The sequence below is a fragment of the Gigantopelta aegis genome, chromosome 6, assembly GCF_016097555.1.
Source record: "Gigantopelta aegis isolate Gae_Host chromosome 6, Gae_host_genome, whole genome shotgun sequence".
NCBI classification, from domain to species: domain Eukaryota; kingdom Metazoa; phylum Mollusca; class Gastropoda; order Neomphalida; family Peltospiridae; genus Gigantopelta; species Gigantopelta aegis.
The window spans coordinates 86,334,942-86,355,334 of NC_054704.1; the positions used below are offsets into that span (position 1 = coordinate 86,334,942).

General features: G+C 34.1%; 1 protein-coding gene across 3 annotated transcripts in view; it reads right to left on the reverse strand.

Annotated features, from left to right (window-relative positions):
* LOC121373986 (teneurin-m-like) overlaps positions 1–20,393 on the reverse strand; it is a 217,200-nt gene that overhangs the window by 48,659 nt on the left and 148,148 nt on the right. For all 3 annotated transcript variants that reach the window (XM_041500842.1, XM_041500841.1, XM_041500840.1), the window contains exons 7-9: positions 16,125–16,299; positions 10,676–10,884; positions 5,441–5,569 (exon numbers count right to left, since the gene is read on the reverse strand). In XM_041500842.1, the coding sequence (XP_041356776.1) occupies positions 5,441–5,569; positions 10,676–10,884; positions 16,125–16,299 (513 nt within the window). The remainder of the gene's footprint in view (positions 1–5,440; positions 5,570–10,675; positions 10,885–16,124; positions 16,300–20,393) is intronic.

Genomic DNA, 20,393 nt, shown 5'->3' on the forward strand with positions numbered 1-20,393 from the left:
TTCATTGAGAGCAATCAGTGTAAAACTAACTGCATCATTATTCAAACATGTTGTTCGTGTTCAAGGAAGCCCCTCTTCTACATGGCTGTGTATCAATAGCCAACTAGCGGAGGTCATATTTCTACTGCTATCTCCTCTTGTAAATCAGTTGTGTGGGACTGGCAGTCAATTCCAATCACGTGAAAATATGCTCTTACACAAACAATAACTGTAATTGCTCATTCCCAGATCTGTGGCCATGATAACAGACTGGAGGTTGTGCCAACAGTTTGGCAGTGATGTGTGAGAGTGAGTCGAGTCGTTGGCTGTTTAGAAGACTAAACAGACCGGTCTACTTAGTCTGGTGCCCTACAGCCCCACATATATAGCACAGCTAATGGTGCATGTACAGAATATTCCCAAGAAAAACAAACCTAACGTTCTTCACTTATTTCAGTCTTTGGCACACCAATCAATCTCCGTAAGTGGTGTGTGCCAGTCAGGTTAGCTCAACTTGCCAGACATATTTATTTTAATTTCAAAATGTTTGCACAATAAAAACATCTAAGGATTACAAATTCCTATGCATCAATTGACTATTAAGGCATTTTTATTACAATTTTTTTTAAAAGCTCAAGAACGATTTTGTGTAGTTCTGCATTTGATATTTTTTCAATATTGAACAATGAACATTTAATTAACTAGCACTGAATATTGTACTGTATTAAATCATGGAGTCATGTGTCAAAGTCCAAGATACACCTTCAATATACTCACAAAGAAAAAGCAGCTGTGGTTCTTATAGTAATGTGTGACATTTATGTCTGCAAATACTAGCCTTTCTCAATTCCCAATGAATTAATATACTATATTATTAAGTATTCTGTATGCATAGTGGTTGAAACTAGTATGGGGTACAATTCTTTAAAAATCAAACTGCAAATATTTGTTTCTAAAAATATTATTGATTAAATCTTATATGCAAAGTGACATTTTATGTTCATGCAGACAGCTTAAATGCAAATCTCCTGCCTGGTTGAGTTCACACACTGCTTATATCACTTTTATAACAAGATGTTAACATATACTGTCAATGGGAACTGATTCAGTTTAGTGGAACCTAGTAGAGATATATTCTGAAAAAAATAATGTCAAACTATCATCTACAGGAGCCGTCTCTAAACTTGCATGTCTAGCACACAAAGGGTTAAGAAAACAAGAGCAATTCTTTACCACTGTATTTATGGCTGATGAGGTTCCTCACAGCACACGAATCTAACTTGGCTTGATAAACAACCAGTTCCTTAAGTGGCACCAACCCGACTTAATAGTGTACGGGAGTGTATAATCAAAAGATTTCCAGAAGCCGTACCCAGCTATTATCGCCTACATCATCCCTCATGTAACCAGATGAATTCTGTTCAATTCGGCATGATCGCCTGATAGCAAATCACTGTAATTAACCCTTGGTTTCCGTACTTGGTAGATGGGTTAGCATGAGATGGGCACATTAAGTAAAATTATCCATGTCTTTCATCAAACGTTACCAGGGTCCTACTTTTATTACTGTCATGAACGAGAATTGTGAAAACTGCTCAAGATCTTAATCACAGATAAACTAGTTTTCGTCTTGTCTGTTTAGCTGTAGTGGTGGTCTTAATTACATAAACTAGTTTTCGTCTTGTCTGTTTAGCTGTAGTGGTGGTCTTAATTACATAAACTAGTTTTCGTCTTGTCTGTTTAGCTGTAGTGGTGGTCTTAATTACATAAACTAGTTTTCGTCTTGTCTGTTTAGCTGTAGTGGTGGTCTTAATTACATAAACTAGTTTTCGTCTTGTCTGTTTAGCTGTAGTGGTGGTCTTAATTACATAAACTAGTTTTCGTCTTGTCTGTTTAGCTGTAGTGGTGGTCTTAATTACATAAACTAGTTTTTGTCTTGTCTGTTTAGCTGTAGTCAGTGTTTGGGTCATTATAGCAGTTGTCAGCAATGTTGATGGTTTTAGCTATATCAGGAGGCATGGCCACAACTTTAAAACAATAATTGGATAAAATACTGTTATCTCTTTAGCTGTAAATTGCTCAGAGATCATTACAATGGATGTTATTTATGTAGCTTGACTTTAAATGTTGAACAGCATTTACAAAGTAATAAATTTACATAAACTATTTAACAATTATTTAAGCTTGTGATTTACTGGGCTTTACACAGGTGGGGATATTTGTGTGAGTTATGTTTAAGACATTAATGATTATAAAGTGACATCTGTTTGTTTCAAATATTTACACACACAAAATATGACTATATCTGCATTACAAATATCAAAATTCATGCAACAAGAAAAGAAAATAACTTTTTTCATCATTCTTCCATTTCAATGTGATCATTTCAGCAAATCTTAGATCTATTCCACTGACAATTCAAACTCAATGACACCTGTTTACAAATGGTATTATTAACAACTTATTATAGAGTTATTATAGAGTTCATTAAAAAAAATCCACAAAAAAAACCCCAACAGATGCTGCATGCAAACCCGTCTCGATCAACATATAAAAAAAAAAAAAAATCAACAAATTGGCAGGATAAGCCAACATATATCTCTTCTCTATCACGAAACCTCCCTTAAACAAGACTGCATCTTTCCAACGGGTTGCGCCTGTTTGGGAGTGACAGACTGTGTGTGAATGAAAGAAGAGCTGTGAATTATCAGCCCCAGTCATCTACTGTAATGCTCAGGTTCTGACACAGGTGAAAGACGGAGGGACAATCACAGGCAGAGATCTGGCCAGCCCCGAGCAGTTCCTTCTAATAACAAGTCTAACTGGCAGACCTGCCTTATCGGAGCAAAACACATCACTGAAACTGTTTCTCCATTTACTTTTCTTACTAGGAACATTATCAAATTTCAGGCAAAATTAGGCAAATTCACATTTAATAAACAAGTGGGACTCTTGTGTCAAAACAGAAAAATTATTCTTCCTACTCCTGTGACTAAATTCTGTTTAGCAAGGATTTGATGACATCAGTGAATTCTTGTTTATGTTTGTTTTCAAAGGAACTGGTACAAAGCATACATCATTAGAGCAACTGTATGTTTCCAATACTTGAACAAGTTATTCTTGCGTATAATCTAGTTATTCAAGCCAACTGTTTACAACCGCATCAAAGGTTTTGATACTCTTTACAAAAAAATCCATAAAGTCCATATTCATATCATATTCAAAGAATTTATCAATTCTTGGTTTGTCTAAATATTAGTATCCAACATGACAGGGAGGAAAGAAAATGATGTTTGTTTAAATGTCAATATGAAAAAACAAATTCAAAAAATAATCTAGAATATTTGTCTAACGTCAGCAAATTTTAAACTATGACTGTTTGTCTAAATACTTAGAAAGACCTGCTGCCACCACCACTGAAACACGGTGAGGGATCTCTTATATGGATTTTCTAATAGATGTACCTGCACATCACATGGCCTTTGCTGTATACCTGATACAGCTTGCTGGTAAATTAAGAACTATAACTTGCTTTCCAACTTTGACAAGGCAAAAAGTAAAGATATTGCTAAAAAACAAAACAATGCATAAAGCTGTTCTTTGGTTTATGTTTACAAATAATAGTAATACCAGCACACTTTTTAAGATGGGCCTACTTATGGATATTATGACATGAAGTAAACCATAGCAGAGTTATGCTAATCTTGACTCAAATTATAGATATTACCACATGAAGTAAACCATAGCAGAGTTATGCTAATCTTGACTCAAATTATAGATATTACCACATGAAGTAAACCATAGCAGTTATGCTAATCTTGATTCAAATTATAGATATTACGACATGAATTAAACCATAGCAGAGTTATGCTAATCTTGACTCAAATTATAGATATTACCACATGAAGCAAACCATAGCAGTTATGCTAATCTTGACTCAAATTATAGATATTACGACATGAAGTAAACCATAGCAGAGTTATGCTAATCTTGACTCAAATTATAGATATTACGACATGAAGTAAACCATAGCAGAGTTATGCTAATCTTGACTCAACTTATAGATATTACGACATGAATTAAACCATAGCAGAGTTATGCTAATCTTGACTCAAATTATAGATATTACCACATGAAGCAAACCATAGCAGAGTTATGCCAATATTGAGCAAAACATGTCATATAATTATACGCTAACTACACTGTGTATGCTATAGCTGGTGAAGCAGGACATTGTTGCACTAATATCACTGGCATCTCTTTATCATACAAGATCGTTCACTTGTCAAGTTCACATAACCAACAGAGCTGTATAAAACAGTTCTTCATGTCTAACAGTGTAATGTATATATAACACACTGCGAACATGTAGAAATGACAGTGAAAATGCTGATACGTTATGCAAAACGGAACCAAGTAAACAGTCAAGAAATGCGCATAATAAGTACAGAAGAGACTTTTGACATTTGTTGAAATACAGACGTCATTTGGGATGGACGGCTGTAAACAGTTGTGAAAATCATGTCTTTAATCATCAAAATCTGTTTGTGTATTCGACATTTTTCACAAACTGACGTGGTTATCTTCAAGATTCAGTTTCTCTGGCAATCAGCAAATATGATAAATATGTAGACAAACATATAAATACAGGTGCAGCAATCCTGGGTTTTGAAGCCAGGACTTGTGGGAATCTGTATGAACCGTCTGTCATTGATGGGAGAAACATTATATCAGAATGGAAAAGCTGTTCTTTGGCTTACTCCATCCTTGCAGAAACTATTACGATAATAACATGTTAGGAACATGTGTTTGACACATGAACATCAATGATGGTTTCATATTTTTCTCAAACTGCAATGTTTGTTTTTTGTTGTAACTTCCCCAATGAATATTAGAAGTGTAGTTTGGTTTATTGAAGAATATTAGTTATTAATTTGAAACTATTAAATGTTATATTGAAGTGTTTGCAGATATCATCACAATTATTATGGTACAAAATGTAACAAAACTATATCTCTGTTCAAGAATGAGATTCACAATCTAATGGCAAAAACAAGATGATTGTATGACCATGCAACATCTTTACCCAACATTTTATATTTTTACAAAAAAAACCTAACAAAAAACCTCACATCAATTAACTTTGCTTTGAAAAAAAATCTTTAATCAAAATGGAAAAAGTATCCAAATATGACATGTCAACTAAACTACTTTTAATAGTAGTCTTGAAAATTGTGTGTGTATTGTTGGTATGTGCATGCTTGTGTCTGCGTGTCTGCGTGTGTGCGTGTGTGTGTGTGTGTGTGTGTGTGTGCACGCACATGCATGTCATGTATATGCCTGGACTTGTTTGTGTAGACTTGTGTGCATTTATTAGACATGCCATGTACATTATAAGAACATGCCATGCAAAGACACAAGACATTTTTCTCAAACAAAATGTATACACAACTGCATTCACCTGGTCTAAGAGTGGAGTATTCATGGCCATTCTTGGAAAAGTTCAAGGCACAATTAACCATTTGGACTTTGTGATCCTTGGAGCCACCATTAGGTGCCACCTTCTCCTCTTCCTCAAACATGGACATAGCTGCAGAAAAAGAGACACGTTAGTCTTAATAGCACGCCAGTATGACAAACGTTTTGTATAAACCATGGTTTAAGTTCAAGTTTTGTGTGTTTAAAATGGTCTTGGCAGAACAAGGACAGATTAAAGCTTTTAGTGTTTGTATTGTCAATATGTTTCCAGCCAGTGCACCATGACTGGTATATCAAAGGCTGTGGTATGTGTTATTATATCTGTGGGATAGTGCATATAAAACATCCCTTACTACTAATGGACAAATGCAGCAGGTTTCATTCCTCTTTAAGACTATATGTCAGAATTACCAAATATTTTACATCCATTAGCCGATGATTAATAAATTAATATACTCTAGTGGTGTCGTTAAACAAAACAAACTAACTTTTTTTGCTGATACATGTATGTTGTTTAGTACAATCCAATTTTAATCTAGTAGTTTTACTCAGTGTGTTCATTGTTTAGTACTATCTTATGTTAAAACATCAGTTCTTTAAGATTTTCCCTGCTTATTCAATTTTGTAGTACATGTACATGTATATAGGGGATATTTCATGTTTTTTGTCAAATATGATTTATATCTCATCTCGTGAAGTTTGCAATCATATCTCACAGGTCGCACTTGCAAACTTCACAAGATGAGATGTAAATCATATTTGACAAAAAACATGAAATATTTTATTTATTATATAACTTTTGGCAATTTACCTTTATTTTGAAAATGCCAGCAGCAAAATAGTTCCGGCTTTCTTACAGTGAAGGTAACACTTTTATTTCACTGATATTTTAAGATATTTCACTGAATGTTATATAGTACATTTGAATAATATTCACAGGAATTAAAGCTAAGCAATATGTATATATTCTGGGATGAAATACCAATATAAAGTAAAAATATGGACAAAACTAGTTATTGTAATAATGGGCTCATTAAAAAAAAAAAATTAAAAACTCTAAACATTTGTGATGAGGTATGTGGGAGGGAGGTGAGGCATTCAAAAAAAAAAAAGACGAAACAGACATCCACTAAATATCTTAACTCTAAATTCATTGCTATTCTTTCAACACCTCTACCAATTGTTTTAAGGTGATTGGGCAAAAGCTGAAACCGAGATATTCCAGACCAATATTTTGAGTCCATTAATGTGATATGTTCAGTAATTCAGTATGAATAATTGCTCCACAAGTCCTGAGTAAATCTTTCACAAGCTTCCTTAGATGCCAAAGCCATCTGGATCAACACGTCTGCTTGGGGGAAAAACACAAAATAACCAGCCACACTGCAGGTTTGACTTTTCCATATCAAAACAAACCAGTATAAACTAAGATTTTGTTTTTAATTCAAACTAAAACATCTATAACTTGTTTAACAAGAATAACATTTTATAACATAACATAACAATGTCGCTTCCCTGGTCTTAGCTCTATGTAATTGATTACTAAAAATTACGTAATTTTGTCGTCTCCTTCTAGTTATGTTCCTTTACAAAATTACATCTAAATACAAAACCATATTTTTTTTAAATCACTGTTACCATTATCCTGGTTTTTATAAAAAAAAATTGTAAATAAAACATTACTGTTGACAAGTATAAAAACATGTTTAAAAAACGAGTGTACAAAACAAAATACTAGTGCTGTGAATTGCAAAATATCAACATTTATATTTACTAAAGACTTATTACTAGCCAGTCTTCTGTTACCAGTTAGCTGCTTTTCTATCAAGTCACAACTATTATTTTAACTCAATATGTTAAATATTGAAATCCAGATTTTAAAAGAATGTTTGTATTTGATCATTCATCCTATATGTACCTACTCTTTTTTAAATGGTTGTGGATTTGCTAATTGAAGTATGACCTTGCATCATTTTAAAAATCCATTCAGTTCTCGGAATAAACCGAAAAGCAGAAGTCAAGCTATTGCCTGTGATCCATGTTAAGACTTCACGAATCACGTGTCGAGTTTTGAACAATGCACCACCAGACCCCCACCATGTCGCACGGACCATGTATTGATTATTGTCAGTAGCAAATGACAGAAAGTTGTCTATAAATTATACCATGATTATTTCTTTCCTGCAACACAGGAGAAACCTTCCGCACGCAGGCATTTTTCTCGGCAATCAGCCATAATTGAGCTTTTCCAAGCATTCAACGGCCACTAAGTTATTTAGAAAGCAGTTACATCTTTAGATATTACAAAGTGGAGATCTGAAACACTCTGCCAGGCAGGAAGCTGTCTGACACTTAGTTAAAAGGTCCTCGCTTTAACATACAGCACAGGCACAGAAATACATTCTAGTGGGAAAATCAATTTTTTTTTACAGCACAGAAAAACACTGCTCAAAATCATGTACCTATAGACAGTCAATGAAGAAGCTTTTCCTGCAGTTTTCTTATTGATTGGTGGGCGAAAATTTGCAAATTGTCTTTTCGCCTTATTCTTCATGAATAAGAAATATGAAATTGATTGAATTACTTATTCATCTGGGTCTTACCCAGTGCTGTCATTAAAGCCAGAGATGCATCACATGAGTTTGTCATTTTCTAAACTCAAATCTTTTCTTTTTTTGGACAAAAACGAAGCAAGCATAAAATAACACTGACTGATTCAATTACTCTTGTATAGCCTTGGGATGTAAGTGGAGAAATTGACATGTACTATAATAAACAAAGTTCAATACTTTAGAATTGATAAAACTACCTAGAAAATTAATAAACTACATTTGCATAATAATTTTATTTTTATTTTTATATATGCCTAGAATATCATTTTTGTTATTTAATCTTATCTAGATTTACATGTAGCATATATGTTTAACTATGCCTTGCAAAATTATTGTAACAGCAATCATTAAATCAAATGTGTAAATGAAATTACGGCCAATACAGCAAAGGTTCCATCATCTTCAAGCTACTTTCTGGCTTGAAGCCAACATTCTCTTACTATTTCAGTACTGAAACAAATTCCACATAAAAAGTTAATTTCCTTGTATAAGTAAATAAATTTGTTTCTGTTGAAGTTGCTATTTTATACGATTTTAACAAAAATGAGATAAAAAGAGCCAATAATAGTGCTTTAAAGTTAAGAATGCTTCCTCAGCAATACTGTGTATATCAGCAGTGAAATAGCTGGCACCAGAATCCGATCACTATTAACTTGGTTGACTTCACAGTCAGTGGAGCAGGAAAAATAAACATGCATCTCTCCTGCTTGGATGCCTTTAGCAACAAACATGATCTCTTGACCAATGAAATGAAATGAAACAAACTAGGATAGCACATTTCACTCCGCTACGGTCTGCGTTTGATGGCTTCTACACCAGACCAAAACTCACATTGGTGGAAGCAGGCCAATTAAAACATGTTGCAAATGTAGTATAAGCCAAAAATAGACATTTGTAATAAACTAAACAGATGTCCTATTCCAACAGGTCATTTTTGACACGCAATGGCATATCAAAGATCATGGTATGTATTATCCTGTCATCCAAAAAATAAATTAAATAACCCTTGCTGCTGTTCAATTTTTTGTGTGTGCATTGTATCTTGTAAAAGGTGAGACACAACTATTACCACATAATTAAGAACATTTAATATGGTTGAAATTTAACCCAATACATCTCATACCATATGGATCTATTTATATATTTATTTAACCAATTTCAAACCAAGGTCTCAGAGAAACAATATATATAAAACAAAACCATGATCTCCTGAGAATCAGTTGCCACTTCTAATGTAACAAGCAGGCTTTGTTTGCAAAGACAATAATGCTATGGTTTCCAGTTCAGCACAAAAGCCTTCAACCTAACTAAACAGTGGCCTGATCATAGCCACAAAAAGGAAGAATCTGTATTCCAGAGGGAGAACCATTGGAAAAGTTCATCATGCCTTGATACAAAGATCTCTCCATGACAAAGGCAAGACATTTAGCAGCAGCTCACTTGCCTGTGCTGTTTGTTTTTACAGCAGCGTTGCTAGTTTACTTTGACATAAAGTGCTTCTAAGCAAAGAGCCACGGTGCCAAGAAAAACTCCTCTAAAAGGTCAGTTTCTCAAACAATTCTCTACCTTGGAAACAAATTCTCAGATCTCTGTAAACACCCTCTGGCTATGGCGGTGCGACAGAGTGGGAATAAATGTTTCTGTGCTCCTCGTCCTAAAGTTCAACTTCAAAATTAATGAAACACTTAGGAAATGAAAAGCTCTAAAATTAATTATATGGTAGTCTAAATTCTATCTAAAAATCCACCAGGGAAATCAAACAAAATGACTGAAATACTAACCGTGCCAAATTCGTGGGGAATTTCATAACTCAGACAGCCAACCTTTTATTCTATTTACTTATCAGCACCAGAACTGGAACTACTGTTATATGTGATGGGAAGATAACTCTTGTAAATAATTGATGAGTAAGGACAAAAAGCCAATTTTGCCTGCAGGTCGAGACTGTTGAAAATAGATCATGTGAATCGGTGTGGTTTTAATCCCACTAATGTACACTTTGTTGCTTCATTAATTTGTTTATACATGTATATTGTGTAAATATTAATAGACTCTCTATACTGATAAATAGTTAAAGTTAAAAAAATTTATTTAACACAACCACCAAAGCCCATTGATTTCTTAATCATTGGTTAAAGGATGTCAGTAATCAAATATATGTATAGAGGAAACCTACTACATTTTTCCATTAGCAGCAAGAGATCTCTTATATGCACATTCCCAAAGACAGGACAACACATACCACAACCTTTGATATACCAGTCACTGGGTACTGGCTGGGATGGTTAAAACTGATAAATAATTTAAAAGTTTGTTTTGTTTAACGACACCACTAGAGCACATTTATTTATTAATCATTGGCTGTTGGATGTGGAACATTTGATAATTTTGATTCGGAATCATCAGAGGAACCCGCTACATGTTTCCATTAGCAGCAATGGATCTTTTATATGCACTTTCCCACAGACAGGATAGCACATACCATGGCCTTTGATCAAAAATGGATAAATAGAGTCAACTTGTATTAAGCAGGGTATATTATAAGAAATTCTTTTAACCTGTTTTCGGCGATATATTACATCAGCTGAAATTGAACTATTACCCACCTGCGAAGTAGACTGTACACGCGAGCAGGGCGACACACACGATGAGCAGGATAAGAGCCGTACACTTCCACGTACACCGCTGTTTGAGTTTCTTCTTCATGCGGTGACTGGCACTCGAGAACTTGGAATAATACCCATAGTCAGGGGCGGGCGGATACCCACCCATTGGAATGGTTGGCATGCCGAACTGGGGGAACGTGTATACTTGTCTGTGGAAAAAAAAAAATATCATTATTTTATATACATATAAAATAAACATTTGAATAATTTAAATAACCTGTAAAACCTGCTTAAACGAAAAATCATGCAGGGGACCTAATATCTATCCAATTTAGACAGGATCAGAGGCCTAATTCACAAAGGTCTCTTAGGCTCTGTTAGACAACAAAGCATCCTCTTTGTAGGTCTTTTAGAATTGCACTGTGAGATCGCAAAGTTGCGAGAGTTTAGTGAATTAGGCCCGTGGTGTTTAGAGGGTTGCTTTTTAGAATTTAAAAAATTTGGGACGTAAAAACGTGGCCAATTTTGACATGATTCCAGTTTTTCAGGGTCGACTTTAGACAGGTTTCTCTGTATATAAACTCTCTAGCAATAAACAAATTACTTTTTTTTTCATTTAATGCACAAGAACCCCCACCCCACACACACACACTTAAAAGCTCTCTTCCTACTAAAGAATAGTCATGTGCAGGATGTACGTATGCTGGTAACTCTTGAACATTCCTTTCCTTTCTTATTATCAAAATTAAAGAACCATGTAAAGAATACAAAAGCTTCAAAACAAATGTATCACTATTATATCTGCACTAAGACATAAGTTTCTAATTACATGTATTTTGAAAACAAAAACCACAGAAATAAATTATGTTATATACCAAGCGTTTATCCAATCTAGTGTATGGTACATGTACTGCTAACATTCCAAGCTGTAATATATATTGTTGAATCAATTTGGGATAAACTGCTTTTGTTATGAATGTGCATGTGTTCAAGTAGCAAACTGGCGCAATTGATGTTTCCAAATCCGTAACAATGCATATGCTTATGCCATTAGCAATGTAGCATTTTACCCCATGACAGATATATTAAAGACTGTGATATGTGCTTGCTACCAATAGGTTTTCTCTTCATGTACATAATTTTAAAGATATATATATATTTTTTTTTTTATTTTTTTTTATTTTTTATAATTGTTTTTTTTTATGGAATTTGGGCAGCAATATTTATATTCTTCTAAATACAACATTGGTCAAGAAGACATTTGTTGTGAGTTTTAAAATTCAGATTTAGTGTTTCCAATTTTAATTTTAAGATGACCACCATATTTTTTGTTTTGTTTTTTAATTTTTAAAAATTTTGGTATCTAAAAATTATAGAATATGATAAAAAGAACATGTTATTCACAGTTTTGAAATGTTTCATTTTGATGTCATGAACATGTTATTCAAACAGTTTTGAAAATGTTTCACCACACTTTTTTAACAGGTTCCAGTGTAACATTAAACTGCAGGATTCTATATGATGAAGTGGCAGCGTTCTTCAGAGTGAAGAAAACAAAATGAAAGTGGTCCCTCTACAGATGTGTGAAATAATTGAACAAGACAGCAAATCCTTCAAACAAATGTGATAGTTAAACTTTGAGTATTGGGTATCCCTGTAACAAAGTGTTTGTGGGCGCTGCATAGCTGCAGCATTGTGCAGCATTGTTAACAAGAATAACACCTGCACATATTTAGAGACTGATGAGATGAGTTTTACAAATACCAACACATTCTCACTGTCAGAACCCCACATCACAGGGAATACTCTGTGTCCATAATTTACCTTACGTAATTTCAACTACACTGTTAATATTACTCAATGAACACAGGTCCTTATATAGGCATAGACCTTCACGATTTATGGCCTCACGACCAGGATCTAGCGCAGTCATTACAACACTCATCTGAGGTGTTTCAGTCAAATGATCGAATTCCTTGGAGGACCCATTCTCTGAAAAATCTTTTCCTGTCCCAACTACTTCCCCATGACTGGTATATCAAAGCCAATGGTATGTACTATTTCGTCTGTGGGAAAGTGCATATAAAACATTATTTGCTCCTAATGGAAAAATGTAGCAGATTTCCTCTGACTACTTGTAACAAGGACCAAATGTCTAATGCCCATTAGCCAATGATTAATTAATGAATGTATTACAGTGGTGTCGTTAAAACAAATTTTAACTTTTAACATTAGGGCCTACTAGTGTCATCAGAGTTAAATAAGGTTACTTATTTATAATGTTATTTAGGATATTACAGTTCAAGGCTTTTACCCTGCCGCAGTGCAGATAGTGTTCACGTCCAACGCACTGTAGCCACAATAATTAGCATAACTTTGTGACTGTGTAACATCAACAACTTTTTAGATTTGTTATGGCTTTGCTGAATTTGTTAATATTTAACATTTGCCAATATATTCAGTATGCTATGCTTGTATATTTTGTTCATTCAACATTCTATAGGAAAGGGAGAAACTAAATATCTATAACAATATTTGAGTGATAATATGAAGCATGTTCATGGGAAAAGAAAGTTTTGAATATAATGTATTTAATATTATAATAATAAATATACTTTTGTACCAACAACTATTTAACATTTCCTAAAAGTATTTTGTCCCAAAAGGCACAGTATTGACTTATTAAATTGTATATCACCAGCACTATTAACACTGTGAACAAGACTTCAATCATAGCTGTAGTTACGATATTAAAATGTCAGTCCTGTCATTCTACACATCATGCGATGACTTGATGGATGAACATGTTAACCAAATACTGCATTTAGCAACATTCATTTGTGATTAGATTTCCCTCCCAATGACATGGAAGACCTTGTAATTACACCTACGTCCCCCCAATCGTGCTGGCACTGGCTGCCGATTCCTCTATTAATCCTTCCATCAGATTGCCCAGTTATGATAAGCAAACATAGATGGCGAAAGCAAGGTACCGACTATTGATTTCATATCTCAACACTTGCATTATTTACATTCTCGATGCGATCTTCCTGCTATAGCGTTTGATTTCCGTGACTTTCATCACTCTGCAAACACCAATCACTCAACATGATTCCCCGACTGCCTGCAAGGCCAGCATTCCCATAACAGAACATCAATATTTTCCAATATAAACTTTTCTCAAGGGTTCCCGTCTCCAAATGTACCATAAAATTCCATTAAATCAAGAAGAATTTCCTCATTTCATTGCAGACTGAGACAAACCACATGAAAATGTGGCAGTTAATGGTTCAAGCTATTTACTTGTTGACTGTTTGCTAGATATGACCAAAACTTGTCCAACATGGCTACTTCTGATTATAAATCATAAAACAGTCCCTACTTCATAAGAAATAACACATATTTGAACCAACATTGCAACCATCAAACATATTTCTAATTAAATGGATTTAACAGTTTTGAATAAAACAAGAATATTTGCAAATGTACACTTTTAAAGATACTTGAGCCATGACGTAAAAATCTACAACTGGGCATTACATCGATGACATCATCACAGAAATTAGACATTTTCTTTTTGCATTTTATTTTGTTTCGATCAAGTGAAAAAAGATGACAACTTCTATGTTATATAAAGATTAGTTTGAACTGGACCAGAAGAAAAAAAAAATAATACTGATGTGCAAATGAATTAATAATATTTCAACTGGTTGTAGGCTTTCTCATGTGAAAGCTAATTTATCGTTGTTGATATCTTACTTAGCTCGTTCCACTTTTATATTAACGGGTAACAAAATTGTTTTAAAAGTCAAATATAATATAAAAAATACACTGGTGTCCAATACAGCGAAGAAGAATAAATACATTAGTTCCATTTTTAAACACACAAAAAAAAAATCTGTAAAAAGTTAATTTCCATTTTTACATATTTGAAAAAGTATAGCAAAAAATAATATTAACTTTGAAGCCAAAGAAAACTAAAATGTTTTTAAAATCTAAGACTCAAAAACTACTCACCTCCCAAACTTTGAAAAAGATTTTAGCAAACTAAAAAGCTGTGATCATGGTGCTATTTTTATCTGCGATTGCAGAAAAAACCCCAACTGACACTTGTGACTGGAATTGCACAATTAAGATTGATAAATTGACTTGAAAGATCAATAGCCTGCCAAGACGTTCAGTACCTTGGTGGAAATCAAACTCAGAAGATCCCCTAATGGCTGGCCAATGAAAAAGGCAAATCGTGATAGCCATTTTGGAACTGCAGTCAAACTTGTTCCACATGAGGGAGACAATATCAATAGCTGGGTAATGTGAACAAGTGGGAACAAAACATCTGGACATGGTTGCTGCACCAAACAAATTGACTCCAAACATTGAGGAAAAGTAGCTGGGATTGCCGCGTAGAAATTCAATGGCAATGCATGCTACTACAAAATAATTTAATTAAGCAATGGAATTGTGGATAAACAGCTTGAGAACCTGTTGTTGGCCTGGCTTTCATTCCATCATTGTCACTTGACAAGATTGCTTGCAGCAGCACCAACGACAAATCAGATTGGTTAGCTAACCAATGTATTGAGCACGGCGTAATATTGTAATTTCTAATTTCTTAATTATTTTAATAAAGTATTTTCTTCATGTACTTCATAACATGTACGGTCTTCACTGATAATAATTGTATTAGCATTTCGTATTTTCAATCAAGATGGTATTTTGTCTCTGGAAGCAATGACAGTCAATCAATAATCATAACATATGGATTCTACACAGAATGTGCATTTTCTTAGACTATAGTGACAAAGTAAAAAAAAACCCAAAACACTGATACCTCAAAATATCTGTATATAAAGATACTTATGCACATCAAGAGAACATTCATATGTAGACATGTCACAGTTTTGTATAAATATGTCCTTATATCTTGTACAGAAAGGTCCTTTTACTTAATTTGTTTGTGTTCTTTCAAGGATACCATTGTTGACAAGTAAAGTTTATTGAAAACATTTTATTCACTTCATACTGAGTTGATTAGTAGCTACAGGTGCATATGGAATTTAATTGTGAGCAGTTGTGTGAGAAGAAACCTAAAGCCACCACATAGACTATTATTTTTTACTAGCAGCAAAGGATCTTTTTAAACTCATTTCACATATTTTATTTATATTCTATACAGTGAACAGATCTCTTTATATAATGATTATGTATAATAATTTATTCATTGTGTGGAATATAAACAAAATATGTGAAAAAGAATAATATTAAAGGAACACTGGTTAAACCCGAAAAAACTTTATGAATCCCCTAAAAGGATTTGATCTTGAAACCTCCTGCACATCATAGTTGCTCTATGACTGAGACAAATCTTGGCTGACACTCTGATGAATACCAGCTATTGCTCTCAGTGATGTTTGTCATACATCTTTAATGCTGCCGTCTCAGAACTCACCTATCTATATTGTTTTGTAACATCATAGGCTGCTCTCCGTTTGGGTAATTCTGTGGGTACATCTCGGAGAACCCGCCACGACTGTGAGGGCTGGGCAGGTCCACCTCCATCCCCCGCGAGCTTGGAACTGATCCTGATCGAGGCACGGTCCGCGGAAACCGAGGCTGCGAGTCCCCTATAAAAAGAAAGCACATCCGTAAAATGATCGATCGATACAGAAGGAAAAGTGGCTATTTGACCTTTTTGATTTGGCCGAATCAATCAATCAATCAATTTGTCTTTAATCAACTGGGGCCTGGTGTAAAGCAGTGGCTTCAAATTTCATTAGCCATGCTCTGCTGCCAACACAGAGTGGGTGAGTGAAGGACGTAAATTAGTTGATGATCAAATCACATTACTTACTGGGCGATTCCTCACAAACCGCACACCCAGGTTAACACAATTTGTCTGTGTGAATAAACATGATCAACCTTCCACAGTGGCGAGTCAATATGTAACAGTTTGCCATCAGCAAAGATGTTACTATTTGACCTCGCAATAATCAAGAAAATTAGAATTAGATTTTTATCTCTATTTTTATCCACAACGTTTTTTCATTTTGATACTATCAGTGTTGGTTATCATTAATTCATGTGTATTACACACAACTTGTTAAATATTACCTATGTGGATATTCTTTTTTCTAGGTATTATTACAAAATACACACATATAGTTACAGATAAGTGGCAGATCCAGAAAATACATTTAGGGGGAGCCTCAATGACATGTGGCAGAAGCCCACAAACATTCCTGAAGAGATTCCTTGGATTCTCCAATGGAAATGTTTTAAAAATAAAATAAAAATATAACTGTCACAAAATTTAGGGAGAGCCCAGCCCCAGCACCCCCCCCCCCCCCCCCCGATCTGCCGCTGATTGAATACAATAAAATATTTGGTTTCATTGGTATTGCAAGATTTATACACAGAACAGTTAAAATCTAACTGGAGAAAACAGATAAACGAGTAAATAATAGATTGTAGACAGTCAGCAGTTAATAAGTGTTTGCTTATATGATATAGTTTGACACCCAATAGCTGATGTATTTTTCGTGCTAGGATGTCGTTAAACATCTATTCTATTTCTGTTTATATGATATAGCATAAATAAAATGAAAAAATACAATACTGATAAATCTAATTTAGAAAATATTTGATATTTATAGTACCAATACTTGTTATTACAAGTATTAAACTGGTAAAGAAAATAAGAATTTGATATTTGTCCTCATTATGTAATATAGAGAATCATTAATAATGCATGGTTTAAACAGTGGGCTATATATAGATATAGCCAGGAAAAACATCACGTCTGTTTTAGTATTTATGTATTTACAAATACATTAAGTTCTAAGGTGACAGTAAAAATGGAATATAAAAACCAATCAGTTTGACTTTCTATCAGTTTCAGATCACGATCTTGTATGCTCAAGCTAGTGTACTGGTGAAAACATTTCACATAAAAATCTTTCTCTCCCCCTCTCTTTAAACTGATATAAATAACGATCTGTGTTCATGGAACAGTTGTTTGGCCAGCTAACTAGTGTTACAAACTGCCCTGTGAAACATTCTGCAGATGTTGGCCACAGAAAACCTCCTTAAATCTTATTCCTCTCGCCACCAGATTCATAGACTTATCAGAAAAAGACATCAGGAATACAAGACCAGAAAAAAGCCACAGACATCATGTACCAATTTATTTATAACAAGTGCTCATAAACTTAATACCATTTTGACAGAAACCTACTTAACCAGCAAGATCCACAACTGTTTAAAGCTATTTCATCAAGTCAATTGCTTATTTATTGTCCTATATCATGACAGATATACATTTTGATAAAAGGCAGAAATATGAAAATTTATATCTAATGCCAGGAGAGTCGTGTCCAATAAAGCACCAACTAGCACATCATAACATCCTGAAGCAGTTAGTGGTGTGAAATGAAATTTTCTACGAGGGCAGACTATAATTTCGCCATTAGTATCGAAAGAACCCATCTCTGGCCAGACTCGAAGGCCCCAAGCAGGCTGTGAGCGTATCTTTGATGATATGCAATTACGGAACAATGTTTTTTCAGTGCCTGCTAAAACGGCTTGCCTAATGTTGTGTTGCCAACACCAGCAAATGTAATTTCAGACTCCAGTGATCAGAACGTTTGTGCATCAATCAGAAACAGTTGTACAGCTCTTCAACTGGTCGTGTCAAGACACCAATATAACACATGTATAGTGAATGTGAAGAGCTTATTTCCATTCATGTTTTATCCATGATAGCAATCAATGAATGCCAGCATGACCCAGGGGGCTTCATCCTCCCCATTACGTTGGTGTAAAATGTCATTCTCGACGATGCAAGAAATCTAAATTTCAAAGCAAATCATGCCCCAAGAATATCTGTGGAGAACCTATGACTGTAACACCAACACATTGCTTCCTTTGGTACAAAAAAAAATCAGTTTTGGTCATCTACTGGTTCAGGAATTTCAGTCTTTTCTAATATCACTCTGAATCCACTACTCAAAGCCTTCCATGCAAGCTGGTGGGCTGTGGTCTCTCCCACCATTTTTGTCTGAATAAAAATGCTTCCTACAGTGTACCCTTGCTGCTAATCAAAAAGAGTAGGCCATGAAGTGGTGACAGTGGGTTTTCTCTCTCAATATTTGTGTGGTCCTTAACCATAATATGTCTGATGCCATATAACCCTACATAAAATGTGTTGAGTGTGTTGTTAAATAAAACATTTCCTTCCTTGCTTCCTTCAGTGTAAAGATGATATCCTGGAAGTGGCAGTCCTCCTTTACATGAACCACCTGACAGGAGATTCATGGAAACAACCTCTCCAATATAGTCTTTTGACTCTGCCTAGTGTGGAAATACAAGTTTCATCACGATAATAGTTTAAAATGTCTCTGAAAACATTTAGGACAATGTACCACAGGCCTTTCTAAGTAATATGCAGATGTTTTATTTTCACTACTTAACATTATTAATATTTATGCCACATAACCTTCACACGTCATTATCCAATGGGATGCAACTGAATACCATCTCTATTAAGAAGACACCTATCTTAAAAGACCTCCCAAATCAACTAACATTTTACAGTCATACAATATTGTCTATGAATATGAATATCTGCTACAACTTCAAAATGCTTTTCTTTTTTGTTCAATCTTTTTTTTCCTCAAAATTTAAGTGAAATCACTGAATCAAGTTCTCTAGGTACATGCTTTTTCTGTTTCACATAAAATGCTATGCTAATTACAACAAATACCAGGATGACCAGTAATACATTGGATTTCTCATAATTTGATAATTTAAGCAGTATGTTTATACACGTACATAATTGTCATTATAGCCTAAATGGTTTTATAGTGTTTAAGAACAAAGATCAGTGCCTTTAATATTGTTAGTAATACATTAGGGTAACAATTGTTCACATCTTTTCTAGTGATTACATCATAACAATATTAAAACAAACTACCAGGAAACTCTGAGGAACGTAAAGACGAAACATCACAGTTAAAGTCAAATTAATTTGTTTCAATATATTCAGTCATGCAATGGGGAAGAATAAACTTGAAAACAGTTTGGTTTCTTTCATGTTTATCAAATGATGTAACTTAGAGCCTATAATGTTGTGAAAATATTATGTAAGATGATATTTACAAACTTGCAAAGACGGCTGAGTTATTCTACACAATACAACCTAATACTGCATCAAGGCTATCTCAGCTTGCCTTGTGGCGATAACGAAACCATAGAGGTATCTCAAAACCCAAAATACCATCATCAAATGTGAATTTATTTTTGAACATTTCCAATGAGCTATAGAGTTTAATATTTCCTATTAGATATAAAGTTTAACATTTCCAGTCAGATAGAATTAATATTTCCAATAAGATATGGTTTAACATTTCCAATCAGATATAGAGTTTAACATTTCCAATCAGATATAGAGTTTAACATTTCCAATTAGATATAGTTTAAAAAACTTCCAATGAGCTATAGAGTTTAACATTTCCAATCAGATATAAATTTTAACATTTCCTATCAGCTCCATTGTTTAACATTTTGAGATAAACGTCGATCAATTTAAGGATCAATGGAATGCTAAATATTTCTGTCCAGTAATTATGTTTTTCAAAAATGTAGACAATAAAATGTGTTAATTTGTTTCTATTTTAATGGTAGATGTGTAACAGCTCCTATAAATGTGTGGAATTCACAA